Source organism: Petromyzon marinus, chromosome 59, assembly GCF_048934315.1.
Source record: "Petromyzon marinus isolate PM22_M1 ecotype Great Lakes invasive population chromosome 59, UKy_Petmar_22M1.pri1.0, whole genome shotgun sequence".
In the NCBI taxonomy this organism is placed as follows: domain Eukaryota; kingdom Metazoa; phylum Chordata; class Hyperoartia; order Petromyzontiformes; family Petromyzontidae; genus Petromyzon; species Petromyzon marinus.
In genome coordinates this window covers 10049095-10064286 of record NC_133725.1, presented here as the reverse complement: position 1 = coordinate 10064286, position 15192 = coordinate 10049095, and the positions used below count along the sequence as shown (strand labels likewise).

General features: G+C 45.8%; 1 protein-coding gene across 1 annotated transcript in view; it reads right to left on the bottom strand.

Moving 5' to 3' along the window:
- The window catches only part of LOC142905813 (polypeptide N-acetylgalactosaminyltransferase 18-like), a 108955-nt gene that overhangs the window by 33049 nt on the left and 60714 nt on the right, over nucleotides 1–15192 (bottom strand). Inside the window, exon 7 of the mRNA XM_076052952.1 lies at nucleotides 7039–7230. Coding sequence (XP_075909067.1) covers nucleotides 7039–7230 — 192 coding nt within the window. The remainder of the gene's footprint in view (nucleotides 1–7038; nucleotides 7231–15192) is intronic.

The window sequence follows — 15192 nt, the reverse complement described above, 5'->3', positions numbered from 1 at the left end:
ATGATCTGAAGGAGGTGATTGGGTAGGCGGAGGTGACAGGAAATGAGATGAAGGAGTTGGTTGGGTAGTTGGTGGTGAGAATGAATGAGCTAAAAGATGTAACTGGGCAGGTGGTGGTGAGAAAGAATGACCTGAAGAAGGTGCTTTGGCAGGTGGTCGTTAGAGGGAATGAGCTGAGCGAGGTGATTGGGTAGGTGTTGAGAGGGATTGAGCTGAAAGAGGTGATTGGGAAAATGTCGGTGAGAGGAAATTAACTGAAGTAGGCGATTTCGTAGTTGGAGATGAGAGGGAATGTGCTGTGAGAGGTGATTGGGTAGGCGGAGGTGACAGGAAATGAGATGAAAGAGGTCAATGAGCATGTGGTGGTAATAGGGAATGATCTGAGGAAGGTGATTGGACAGGTGATGTAAGAGGGAATGAGCTGAAGGAGGTGAATGGGTAGGTGGTGATGAAAGTGAATGAGCTGAAAGATGTAACTGGGCAGGTGGTGGTGAGAAGGAATTAGCTAAAGGAGGTGATTAAGGAGTTGTTTGTGGGAAGGAATGAGGTGAAGTGGTTGGTTATGTGGAGGTGAGAGGGAATGAGCTAAATAATGTTAATGGGGATGTGTCGGTGAGAGTGAATAAGCCATAGGAGGTGATTAAGCAGGTGGAACTGAGATGGAATAAGCTGGAAGAGGTCATTGAGCACAGAGGTGAGACAGAATGAGCTGAATGAGGTCGATTGTGGTGAGGGGGGATTAGCTGAAGGAATTGTTGGTGAGATGGAATGAGCGGAAGTGATTGGGTATGTGAAGGTGAGAGGGAATTAGCTAAATAATCTAATTGGGTATGTGATGGTGAGAGGTAAAGGGTTTTTGAAGGTCATTGAGCAGGTAAAGGTGAGATGGAATAAGCTGAAAGAGGTGATTTGGCAGGTGGTGTTAAGAGGGAATGAGCTGCAGGAGGTGATTAGGCAGGTGGTCGTGAGAGGGAATGAGTTGAAAGAGGTGATTGGGCAGATCGGGATGAGATGGAATGAGTTGAAGGAGGTGATTGGGTAGGTGGTGGTGAGAGGGAATGAGTTGAAAGAGGTGATTGGGCAGGTCGGGATGAGATGGAAAGAGTTGAAATAGGTGATTGGGTAGGTGGTGGTGAAGGGGAATGAGGTGAAGGATGTGATTGGGTAGTGATAGGTGAGAGGGAATGATCTGAAGTAGGCGCTTTCGTAGGTGGAGATGAAAGGGAATGTGCTGTGTGAGGTGATTGGTTAGGTGGGGGTGAGAGGATATGAGATAAAGGAGGTCAATGGGCATTTGGTGGTAATAGAGAATGATCTGAGGAAGGTGAGTGGGTGGGAGGTGAGAATGAATCAGCTGAAGGAGGTGAATGGGTAATTGGTGAGAAGGAATGAGCTTAAAGAGGTGATAGGGTATGTGGTGGTGAGAGAGAATGAGCTGATGGAGGTGATTGGGTAGGTGGAGGTGAGAGGGAATTAGCTAAAGAATGTTATTGCATACGTGTTGTTGAGGGGGAATAAGTATAGGTGATTGAGCAGGTGGACGTGAGATGAAATCAGCTGGAAGAGGTGAATGGGTAGGTTGTGGTGAAAGGGAATGATTTGAAGGAGGTCTATTGGTCAGGTGGTGGTGAGAGGGAATGAGCTGAAGGAGGTGCATGGTTAGGTGGTCATGAAAGAGAATGAGCTGAAGTGATTGGGTAATTTGAGAGGAAAGGGAATGAGCTAAATAATGTTATTGGGTATGTGGTGGTGAGAGGCAAAAGGTTTTTTATGGTCATTGAGCTGCAGGAGGTGTTTTGGCAGGTGGTGAGGGGGAATGACCTGAAATAGGTGATTGGATAAGTGGAGGTGAGATGAAAGAGCTGAAGAATGTGAATGGGGTGCGGTGGTGAGAGGGAAAGAGCTCAGGAAGGTGATTGGGTAGGTGTTGAAAGGGATTGGGCTGAAAGAGGCGATTGGCAGGTGGTGTTGAGAGGGAATGAGCTGAATGAGGTGATTGGGCAGGTGGTGGTGACAGGGGATGTATTGAAAGAGGTGTTTGGGCAGGTGGTTTTGAGAGGTAATGATCTGAAGTATGCGATTGCGTAGGTAGAGATGAGAGAGAATGTGCTGGAAGAGGTGATTGGATAGCTGGAGGGGAGAGGGAATGAGCTGAAAGAGGTAACATGGCAGAGGGTGGTGAGATGAGGGAGGTGATTAGGTACTGCAGGTGGTGAGAGAGAATGAGCTGAGTGAGTTGATTTGGTTAGTGGTGAGAAGGAATGAGCTGAAAGAGGTGATTGGGCATTATGTTGTTGGGAGGGAATGAGCTGAACGAGTTGATTTGTTAGGTGGTGGTGAGAGGGAATGAGCTGAACGCGGTGATTGGGCAGGTCGTAATGAGATTGAGTAAGCTGAAGGAGGTTAGTGGATAGGTGGTGGTGAAGGGGAATTAGCTGAAGGATTTGATTGGGTAGGTGGTGGTGAGAGGGGATGTATTGAAAGAGGTGTTTGAGCAGGTGGTTTTGAGAGGTAATGATTTGAAGTATGCAATTGCGTAGGTAGAGATGAGAGAGAATTTGCTCGAAGAGCTGATTTGATAGCTGGAGGTGAGAGGGAATGAGCTGAAAGAGGTAACATGGCTGAGGGTTGTGAGGGGATGAGATGAGGGAGGTGATTAGGTAGGTTGTGAGAGGGAAAGAGATGTTGGAGGTGAATGGGCATGTTGTGGTGAGAGAAAACGAGCTGAATGAGTTGATTGGGTAAGTGGTGAGAGATAATGAGCTGGAAGAGGTAACTGGGCAGGTGGTGGTGAGAAAGATTGAGCTAAAGTAAGTGATTAAGGAGTTGTTGGTGAGAGGAAATGAGCTGAAGTGCTTGGATATGTGGTGGTGAGAGAAAATGAGCTAAATAATGTTATTGGGTATGTGGTGGTGAGAGGGAAAAGGCGTTTGAAGGGCATTGAGCAGATGGAGGTAAGATGAAATGAGCTGAAATGATTGAGTAGGAGGAGGTGAGAGGGCATTAGCTGAAGAAGGTGCTTTGGCAGGTGGTCGTTAGAGGGAATGAGCTGCAGTATGTGATTGGATAAGTGGAGGTGAAAGAGAATGAGCTGCAAGAGGTGATTGGGTAGGTGGAGCTGAGAGGGAATGAGCTGAGGGATATGATGGTTTAGTTAGTTGTGAGGGGGAAAGATCTGAGGGAAGAGATTGGGTAGGTGGTGAGAGTGAATGAGCTGAAAGAGGTAACTGGGCAGTTGGTTATGAAAGGGAATGAGCTGAAGGAGGTGATTGATCAGGGGGTGGGGAGAGAGAATGAGCTGAAAGAGGTGATTGGGCAGGTGGTTGTGAGAATGAATGAGCTAAAGGAAGTGATTAAGGAGTTGTTGGTTAGCGGGAATGAGCTGAAGTGATTGGGTATTTGGAGTAGAGAGGAAATGAGCTCAAATAGGTGAGTGGGCAGGTGTTAGTGAGATGGAATGAGCTGAAGGAGGTGAATGGGCATATGGTGGTGAAGGGGAATGAGCTGAGGGATGTGATTGCATAGTTATTGGTGAGCTGGAATGAGCTGGATGAGGTGATTGGGTAGGTGGAGGTGAGAGGGAATGAGCCTAAAGAGGTGATATGGCAGGTCGGGATGTGGGAGTGAGCTAAGTGGGTAATTTCGTAAGTGGGGGTAAAGGATAACGAGCTGAAGGATGTGATGGGGTAGTAAGTGATCTGAAGGAGGTGATTGGGCAGGTGGTGGTGAGGGAATGAGCTGAATTAATTTATTGGGTACATGGTGGCAAGAGAGAATTAGCTGACAGACGTGATTGGGCGGGTGGTCGTGAGAGGAAATTAGCTGAAGGAGGTACTTAGAAATGTGGTGGTCAGAGGGAATGAACTGAAGGAGGTGAATGGGTAGGTGGTGGTGAGGGTATGAGCTGAAGGAGGGGAATGGAGATATGTTGGTGAGAATATATGAACTGAAGAAGGTGTTTGAGTAGGTGGTCGTGAGGAAGAATGAGCTGAGGGAGGGGATTGGGTAGTTGGTCGTGAGGGAGAATGAGCTGAAGTAGGTGATTTGGTAGGTTCATGTGTGAGTAAATGAGCTGTAAGAGGTGATTTCGCAGAGAATGAAAGGGAGTAAGAGAATATTTCGGTGTTAGACCAGAGGACGCAACCTATTGGCGTCCTCTGTTCTAACACCGTTTGAGACGAGGCTCAAAAGAAATCTGTCTCTGGTGTGGACCAATCAGTTTCAAGGATAATGCATATATTATCAGAGTATGTTTTTTTGTTTGCATTCTGACCACAACCATTGTGGTTACTGCAGACATGATTCATTGGGAAAGGTTTCAGTTCGGTGTTTTAACATCTTAACCTGTTTTGTTGCCAGAAAAAAGGGGAAAACCTATTATCATATTTTGGTACTGGCAAAGGAGGTCCCAAGATGAAAACAAATAACTTAAATATACATACAAATAAAATGTATATCTTACCAGGTGAAGCCCACTTTGCTTCTTGATGACGACCACTTGTGTTGCGATCGAAACGTCGTGGTTTTTATTTTAATTTTATTACTGAAAGAACCAATAATAAGTCTACATTATAGACACTCACTCCGATTAAGAACCAGGCTACAGTCTACATTAGTCGTTTTTATTTTTTTATCAACTTGATTTTTTTCCATCTACGTGACTTCACTGAAAGAACCAAAGAATACCCTCATAGCTATTAAAAAACGGAGAAGTGAGGCGATGTTCAACAAGGAGGGACCTACGGACAAATGAAAGTATTCGCAGTACACCATTGAGTGCTATATTTTCCCACGATTACACAACCCCACTCAGAAAATCTTGTGGGGTGCATGTCAAAATCAGTTCACTTGATGTCGATGCGGTCAGAAGACAAATGTTATGAGCAGCTGAACACGAAGCTTCAGTGTCTGTTGTCATCAAGCACCCAGCCTGATGATGATTGGCTACTCCGTGTTTCAAAGGCAGATTTAACTCGTGCCCTAGACTTGGTGGGACGGTTCCTAGATTAATTTCTCAATAATTTCTTGGCCGTCGGTGGCATAAAAAGATAATGACTCATGTCACACGTTCGAATGGGAAAGCACCTTCTGAATCTAAGTGCAACTTCTGATGGAGAGTGGGTAGCTCACTCAAGGGCAACAGCGACATCATTAGTTCAAACATTTATGTGAGACTGTTTTCTGATGACCAGTCTATTATGCTGCACCAGTGTATCGCCAATTCGGACAAATGAAGGGGACAATGAAAGGTAGACAGGCATAGAAGGGTGAGCAATGACTCAGTACATCTACAGACAGAACACTCAAGACAATATAAATATCAAAAGCAATGAATACCATGTAAGTTCGCACACACTGGACAATCTATAAATCTCCAGCTCAACTTCAATCTCCGGGTGAACATTTTTATCTCCTATTTCCCCTATTTCCCTATCTCCCCCCCTACCACTACCTGTGTCCATCCAGCATCCGATGGTCCCACGCCGATCCGGCGAACCTCCATCACAGCTGATGGAATTGGATTCAGACTCTGAATGACCACCTACAATTCTACACTCTCTATCATCAATCCCTTGCAGAGTTAGTACAGTACATACATTTACTTTTTACAGGAGGATATTTGTTTTTGTCTATTTGTATGTTATTTTATGGCAATTTCGCATCGTAAACAAATTTTAAACACTAAAAAAAATCTCCTGGAACATAATGTTATACAAGAATGTGCAAAAACAAACTATTTTATGTAATGATGTGATTATCCGGCGTTTTTTAAAATCCGCCGTCCCGTCAATGATCGATTGTCGATACAGACGCTTAGTCAACCGCGCTAATTGGAGGTACGCAGGAAGAAAAACAAACTTAACATAAAGGGCAGTTCTAAATACATTACTTTTCAATCGAGATTATTTAAAAGTGCATAGCTCCAGTGGCTTCCTAACACCGAAAAGATGAGCGTTCTTATGCTGTAGGCCAATCAGTTTGAAAGACAATGCATATAGAGTAGACTCCTGATTATCCGCGTGCGGTTTATCCAATCTGCGGATTAACCACGCACCTGAGATTGACAAATTAATGACTCACGGACTTTCCCTGGAGCCTAAATTCATAATCAAACAGTGATACTGGCAAAAATGTCCCTTAGATAGGATATCATTACATTAGGCAGAGTTTGATTGACGTGGCTCTGCTCTCCTCTTAGTGGGTGGAGTCGTCTGTGTGGGAGCAGGAAAGTGTTATCACTGAGCAGACGCATCGATTGGTTGATCGTATATTCGTGGTTTGTCACATGAAGATCCATGGAACATAGATGTTTTGCATTATCTGCGATTTTGTATTATCTGTGGCCGTCCTCCTCGTCATTCACGCAGATAATTGAGAGTCTACTGTATTAGCAGAGCATGTTTGTTTGCATTTTTCCCCACAAGTATGTGTGGTTAATGCAGACTTGATGCCTTGCAGTAGGTGTCTATTTGGTGTTTGAACATCTTAACACCTGTTTTATTGCCAGTAAGGGTAAGGCCTATTCTTCTAATTTCATAATTTAGATACTGGAAAAAATGTCCCGTAGATAGGATAAATATGTGATGGTCGGATATGCAACATTATTCCGTGTAATCATTAGTGTATGTATTATGTTGAACTTATTTTGCACCATACGTAAGCAACCGTGCTAATCAGGTGCTGGGAAAGGACAACAAACTAGACACAAAAAGCAGTTCTAAAGAAATGAGTTTTCAATCTAGTATAGCGGTGTAGTATGTAATTTTTTGTGTATAATAGTACAATCTATAGTGCAGTCTATAGCAATGTATACTATTGTAGTGTATAGTATAGTTTAAAGTGTAATGTATACTATTGCAGTGTATAGTGTAGTGTATAGCAGTGTATAATAGTGTAGAGTATAGTGTAGTGTATAATAGTGTATATTATAGTGTACGGTAGTGTATAGTGTAGTGCATAGTAGTGTATAGGAGTGTATACGAGTGGAGTGAATTGTAGTGTATAATAGCGCATAGTGGAGTGTATGGTGGTACTCACATTCTCGGTAGCTGACAGCCCCCAAGCCATTTTCACGATCCACTTATAGTCATCCATCCAAATCTCGGCCAGGCGAAGGGCATTGCGTCGCATAGGTATGGCAAGGTCTGGTGCGTAAGGCTTGTAGTAGCGAGCAATGTGAGCCACACGCGAGCAAGGCAGCACCTCCACTCTACCCCCACACTGCCAAGCCTATTAGACACACGCACATATGGATAGTATACAATAAAAAGCATGCACAAGGAACATTAACAACAAACGCCATTTGCCGCAAAGTGGCAGTGACAACCCCACAGCGCTTGTGCCAGGCTATGTGCACTTTGGGGTCACGTGAAGTGTCGAAGGCTCACTGGTAGAAGGTCATGGTACAGACCCAGGTTCCATGGGTTGACTAAGAGAGGGGTCGGCAATCTTTCAAAATATTTCGAGAGCCGCATCACACGCAGAGCTACTTGTTCACACATACAGCAGCAGATATACAATAGATGACAAATACATTCTGATATAAATAAACAAACTAGGTGATGGAATAAACTGCGTCTATTTATGTATTTTTCCATCTTAGATTGACTGGTATACATTTTGTTGTCGCCAAGCAAGTCACATTGGATCCATGGGAAAGTAGGGGTTTCCAGGGACACATTGTACGATCAGAAAAGTGTAGCCGTCTACTACACTTTAGAGTGTAAAGAACCAAATAAAATACAGAAGATCGTCGATTATCTAGTGGCTTAAGGGAGCAGAGGGTGCCAGATTTTCAAAAACGTCAGATATCATTCAATCTTGACTTAAAACTTTCGTGACTGCAGAAATTCATATTATTTGGGTCTTTCGGTAAAGCCACGTAGACAGAAAAAAATAAAAAATATATATCGACGTTTCGATCGCAACACAAGCGGTCGTCTTCAGGAAAAGGGGGGTTAGCTTCTAAAGACAACTGCTTATAAAGGTTTGAAATGGGCGTAGCCCAAATGTCAGCAGCCAATGCCAATGCAAGTGATGGGCAGCGACCGCGGCAGTGGTGGGCTTTCCACCAATCAAAGGGCTGCCAGGCAAAAGTTAGCATGTCAATGCAAAATCGCCGAGCCTTCTATATGGCGAGTACGCCAAGGTGGCTTTGTTAATGTAAGAGATTAGCATGTTAATGGAAGCTCGTGAATCAGCCACCTCAAGGATGGCGTGCGGAGTATGTGTTAGTGAGAAATTTATCTGTTAATGTAAAAAATCAGACAGCCGAAAATAACAACTAACATCGGAAGGTGGTAGGCTGGGAACATCACAGCCAGTTATGACTTAAACTGGTTAATATCGTCCTTCCAATAATTGCTCAGTTTGTACCCTTCTCGGTTGAAATTGTGTCTGTGTTTATATATCTGGATGGCTTCATAAACGAATCTTTGTTGATAGCCAGTGAGTTAGCAGAGTAACTTAGTCTTGGAAAAATCAATGTCGCGTGTGCCCACAGCATTTAAACAATGATCAGACATGGCTGAGGTATTGGTTCTACCGTGTTTCATATCTGCGTTATGTTCACGAACACGATCCAAGAAATATCGCTTAGTTTCCCCAATGTAACTACTGCCGCAGACTCAGCTTAGTTTGTAGATGCAGGGGTATTGCATGTCAGGGATCACATCCTTCACAGATGGGATCAGATAACGAATTTTACATATTGAGTTTAATCGAACCTGGAACTTGTGCCTAGTCATGATTTTGGAAATATTTTGTGACCCCTGCTTTGTATGGCAAGGTGATGGTTTTGATTGGGTCCTCAGATGGTTGTTTCCCAACGGTTGGGGTGATAACTTTACAGATTGTGTAGTCTGAATATCCATTCATCTTGAGGGCTTGCTGTACGTGTTCCAGTTGACTGGATAGGTAATGGTCGGAAATACGTCGAGCTCTATGGTGTAGAGATTTGATGAGGGAATAATTCTGGGATGGATGGTGGTGGGAGTCAGGTTTTAGGTAGGCATCCGTATGGGTAGCTTTCCTGTAGACAGAGTGTCCTTTTGAGCCATTTGGTCTCTTTTCGATTAAAACAACTAAGAATGGTAACGTGCCATTCTTTTCCACCTCCATGGTGAATTTGATGGCTGGGTGTATGGAATTGATGTGCTTGAAGGATTGGCCCAGAGCTGGTAGGCCATGTGGCCAGATGACGAACGTATCATCTACGTACCTCTTCCACAAGGAAGGATGAAGGGTGGATGCCTGGATGGCATCTGTCTCAAATTTTGAAACATTGGCTACAACTGAAGATAAGGGAGAACCCATTGGGGTACCTTGAACTTGTTTGTAGAATGTTCAATTCCAGGTGAAGTAAGTCCTTGTTGGACCAAATCTTCAATGATTGCAATGGTGTCAGGCACAGGAACATTGGTAAACAAAGATACTACAAGCAAATTACCTGGAGATAGTGAGGTGTCCTTAATTAACGATACCAAGTGAGCTGATTTAATTACAGCTGAAGTGGTCTTACCAGTGAATGGTTGTAAGGTCTCAGACAGAAATCGGTCCAGTTTGTAGATGGGTGAGTCAATGGTGGAGACTATAGGACGAAGTGGTGTACCTTCTTTATTGATTTTAGTAAGCCATTAAATCTGGGTGGTCTACCAGCAGAGGGTTTTAAGGAAAGCCGCTTGGTTTGTTTGATTAAAGATGTCGAATCAGTGATATTGTTGGTTTTCATAACGAGGTGGTTGGTGGGATCTCTATTGATTTTGCTTTAGCTATCATCATTAAGTAGGTCCTGAATTTTGTCATTCTATTTGGTTTTGTCCATGATGACAGTGGTATTGGCCCTTGTTGGCAGAGAGGATGACTATGTCATCTCTCTTTTTTAGTTAAGAAAGCTCAAAGCGCTAATCCTTACTTATGTTCCTAATAGGTGTCAGCGTTTTTGAGGATTGCAGCTATTTCTGAACTTGCCATGTCTGCAAGAATATCCCAAACCCTTAAGGGCTACGTCGACCTGGGCAATGATATCATCAACTGGGATGTGTTTAGGGGTGATTGCGAAATTCAACCCTTTAGCTAGAACCGATTTTAGGCTGTCGGAAATTGGGCTGTTACTCTGATAACAATCTTGTCACCGTCTAACTTTTTAACGTGTGGATCTGGCTTCTTCTTGGAAAGGACGTTGAACTTGGCAATCAGGTTATCTTTGCATTTAGCTGACATTGAGGTGGCTGAAGAGGCTGGCATGTTATCTACATGTTCCTAATCAGATGCAGACATTTTTTCTTTCAATGTTAAGTATAATTGCAAGGAGGAGATAAATTGGAAGTTTAAGAAAACAAACCTAGTAAACTTAGAAATGTAATGCAATGCAACACAGAGTCGGATAACACAACAGTTAAGACATTACCTGGTTGATTACGTTCTTCCAAAGATTGATAAATTTGAAGTTAAGTCTGAGAGATAGAGACAAAACACACACACAGATAGAGACACACAGAACATAGACTCTGTGGCGAGGCATTATATAGAGGGGGGGGGGGCAGAGAAAGTAAATGGAAATGGTAGGGGGAGAAACAGCAGGGGGAAAGAAATTGGAAGTTTGAGAAAACCGAGTAAACTTAGAAATGTAATGCAATGCAACACAAAGTTGGCTAACACAACAGTTAACTCATTACATTGTTGATTACTTCAGCTGTACTTAACTCAGTTCACTTGGTATTGTTAATTAAGGACATCTCACTATTCTTTGGTTCTTCGGTCATGTTACGTAGAAATAAATAAAATAATAGAATACGTTTCTATTGCAACACAAGCAACCATCATCAGGTACAAATGAATGAGAAAACAAACAATAAACTTGGAAATATGATGCAATACAACAGAGAGTCGGCCAACACAACAGTCAACACGCCACTTGGTTGATTATTCTTCCAAAGAGTGCTAAATTCGAGAGAGAGACAAAACATAAACACGGAGACACAACAACAACAACAACCGCTATTCGCCACGAAGTGGCGGTGACGTAACCACGACGCTTGTGCCAGGCCATGTGTACCTTGAGGATACGTGAAGTGTCGAACGCCCGCTGGCAGGAGGTCACGGGCAGACCCAAGTGCCACGGGTCGACTGACAAAGATGACTGAGATGACTGGCTTATGCACCACCTGTGCCCCCTACTGTGCTAACCTGCTGTGCTTTAGCCACCCAGCGCTCCGCTCGTTGTTGTGAGCGTCGATCCTCCGCCCTCCGTTGTTGTTGGAGGGCGACTGCCTCCAACTGCCCAGTAGCGTCCTTCACAAGCCTCCTCCACAGAGGCCGATCTTGACACCGCTGGTACCAGTCATCGGCAAGTCCACTCAGGTCCACGTCCTCCTGTACCACATGACTCCATCTCTTCTCTAGCTCGTGCCGCGCCCATTTAGCCCCCTCGATCCGGCCGAACAAAAGCTGTTTCGGCATGCGGTGGCTGTGCATGCGGGCTACATGACACAGCGAACACAGCCTTAACCTGCCCGAGGAGTTCACTGATGGGACCTTGTCCAGATCTTTCAAGGATTTGTGAGCTCCTCACACAATCCAGCCTGGTTAAACCAAAGATGGATCTTAGGCAGGCTAGCCTAAATGTTTCCCACCGGCGAAGATGCTCCATTAGGGGGGTTCACGTTTCGCAAGCGTAGAAAAGGGAGGGAATGATTGTGGTCGAGAAGACCCGAAGCTTCGTGCGGAGCGACAGACTAGGTAGCTTCCACACAGTGTTACACAACCGATGAAAAGATAATGCCGCTCGACTGATTCGGAGTGAGACTTCTGCTGTTAAACCGGAGCCGGTCATAAGCACACTGCCCAGGTATAGGAAACGCTCCACTCTCTCCAGAACTGCCCCATCACCGATTGGGAGTTGTGGGAGTGGAGTGTCCGATGGTACAAAATACCCAGGCAGGTGCTTAGTTTTGGTGGGGCTGATGGCAAGGACCCTTTTCTTAGTGGCACGCTCCAGTCTCAGCAGCAGCGTCTCCAACTCCTCCTCTGAATGAGCAGCTATTACCAAATCATCGGCATACATAACGTGGTTGAGCAGACTCCCATTATATCTGTACCAAATGGAGAATCCCCTGGTACAGCTATTGAAGGCTTCATGAACTACGTGGGGATCCCTGTCACACCCCAAGGTGTACAGGGAATGGCTCTAACTCCCGGCCACATAGTTTTACCCAGGCCCGCTCACCATCATGGAGGTCCTTAATGATCGTGAGCAGAGGGTCAGGGACTCCAAAAGCACGAAGAACATCCCACAGCCCAGGCCTACTGATGGTATCATCGGCTTTGACCAGGTCAATAAAGCAGATATAGGTCTTGTTGAAATTCCCTACACCTCTGCTGTAGCAGACGGACAGAAAATATGGCATCTGTGCAGGACCGCCCTTTCCTGAAACCGCATTGGGGCTCCACAAGCCTCTCCTCAGCGTACCATGGCAAGGCGATGATGAATAATCCTTGCCAGGACCTTTCCCGGCACACTGAGAAGTAAGATGCCCCTGTAGTTGTTGCAGTCTGTGCGGTCCCCCTTCTTAAAGAGGGGGACCACCAGGGCATCCTTCCAATCCTGCGGAACCCATCCAGTGGTCCAGACTGTTGTTATGATGTCATATAGGGCAGTCTGTGCACAAACGCCACCCTCCCTCAGCATTTCGCTTGGGAGATCATCTCTGCCCGGTGCCTTTCCTGGTCTCAGACTCCGGATCGCCTTCAGTACTTCCTCAACAGATGGCAACTCAGCCAGCCACTCACAGGGGATGACTTCTTCCAATATTTGAGGCACCGCAGCTTCAGCAGGGTCATCCCCAATTTTTCCCATGATATTTTCATGGCTGAGGGATTTCCCCTCCCCCAGGACCTCACAGAAATGTTCAGCGAATCTGCAAACCTGTTCCTGGGGGTCGGAGATTGGATCACCGTTTTTCCCCTAATGATGGTAATAGGTGTGGCGCTGCAGGTTACTTTTTTGATGGAGTTTAATAGGCATTTGTGATTGCGGGCCACTGAGGCAGACTCCATCTCCTCAGCAACCCGCGACCACCACCCATCCTTGCAGTGCCTCAAGGCTCCTCATTCTCTTACGGGATTCTGTAGCCGATGACAGTGGGCCTGTCGCTTTTTCTCAACTATCCTGAACACCTCCTCTGTCAGCCAGGGTCTCTGGGGAGGTCTGAACCGCGTACCCAAAGCAGCCATTGCAGCTGCTTGAGTCACAGTCTTAAACCTCGCCCATTTACCTTCGACATCAGGAGGAGTGGGGTACGATGCCAACCACAGCCGCAAGCGATTATGAAATGCTCTCTTGCGACTTTCATCAGCTAACTGAGACCATGCCACTTTAGGTTGGAATGGGGTCCTGGGTGTACACCCACCAACGGAGTGGAGGAATGGCAGGCGCATCTTACAGATGACTAGTCGATGGTCAGAGGGCAGATCAGCTCCACGGTAGTTCCTGGTGTCAAGGACATGGGCTCGCATCCACTGGTTCATCACTATGTAGTCCAGCAGATGTTCTTGCTTGGACCCGGCATGCATCCATGATGTTATGTGGATGCGCCAATGCCGGAACAGCATGTTGGTAATTACAAGCCCATGGGCTGCACAAGAATCTAGCAGCCTCTTACCGTTGTTATTGAGCATCATGACCAACTCGGGCATTGAAGTCACCCAACAAGATGACTCTATCCCGAGGGGCAAACTTTAGCCAGCACCTGTGACAGGAGCTCATAGAAGGCATCTGACTCATCGGCTTTGCCTGCATCCTTCCACGGATGTTTGTCTTCGGTGGGGGCATAAGTAACCACGACCACCACTCCTCACCTCCGGTTGATGGGAAGGCGAGCCCAAAGTAGCCTGGGGCTTACAGCTTCCAACACCTCACCGCCATGCTCCCACGCCCCCTTCATTCTTTTGTTCAAAAGAAGAGCCACACCCTGTTGTTTGGCAGTCTGCTGCCCCGAGTAGAGGACTGTCCACCCCTCACGGCACCAGGAGCCAGAACCGATCCACCGGACCTCCTGAATGCCACAGAGATCCAGGCAGTACCGGTCCAGCTCCCGACAAAGGAGTGGCAGCCTCTCCTCCGCAGTGAGCATTCAAACATTCCACGTGGCCACACGAAGTGGCTTTTCATTGTTTCTGGAGGAGCCCCGAGGGTGGAGATTCAATCTCCTGGCTCTGCCAATTGGGGTTTGGCCAGGAGACGTCATAGACGCCTGTCCCCCGGGGCCTCCGGCACAAGCTTATTAGTTGCATATTTAATTTGTGGTTTCTTGGTAATTTATTGAAGGTGGAGGGGTTACCAGCCCCTCGCACCCGTCCAGAGCCCCCGTTTAGCCACTGTGGTGGTCACAGACGCCATGAGGGGAGAGGCCAATTGGAATTGGCCCTCCCTCCACAGCACTGTCCACAACAGAGTTGCCCGTCCAACACCGCGAGGAGGTATGGGGTTGTTTTGCTGGACAGACACAAGCAGAGAGAGACTCATACCTCATACAGAGACAAACAGAGACAGACACACACAAAGGCACACAGAAAGACAACGTCTCTGTGTCGAGGCCTTAAATAGAGAGAGAGAGGGGGGGGGGGGGTTAGGGCATAGGGGGAGTTGTGTGGGATTCCTGCCCAAAGCGGACGGACGAGCTGGACACTGGACTTCTAAATAAACAAGCACGGAGCGTTGTGTGGAATTCCTGCCCATAGCGGCCGGAGGAGAGAATGGACTTATAAACAAGCATGGAATAAGCACGGTAGAAAGCAAATTTAGCAAAATTAGGAAGTGTAATGCAATGCAACACAGAGAGTCGTTTATCAGACAGTTAACGCATAGACCTGGTTGATAGGTTCTTCCAAAGATTGCTAAATTAGAAGTTAAGTGCTAAACAAACAAGCATTGGAAACCCTCCCTGTAGAGGTGGTTAAAACTAGATTCGAAGCTTTCGTGATGATGGTTACTTGTGTTGCAATCGAGACATCATATTCTATTATTATTTAGACTCTTTGGTTCCTTCGGTGAAGACATGTAGATGGAAATAAAAATAAAAATAAATAAAATAAAAATAAGTGATCACGACGTTTCGATCACAACAACAAGCAACTGTCTTCAGCTGAGAGAATCAGACTGCTGTGGACGAGACATATAGACCTGAGAGGTGG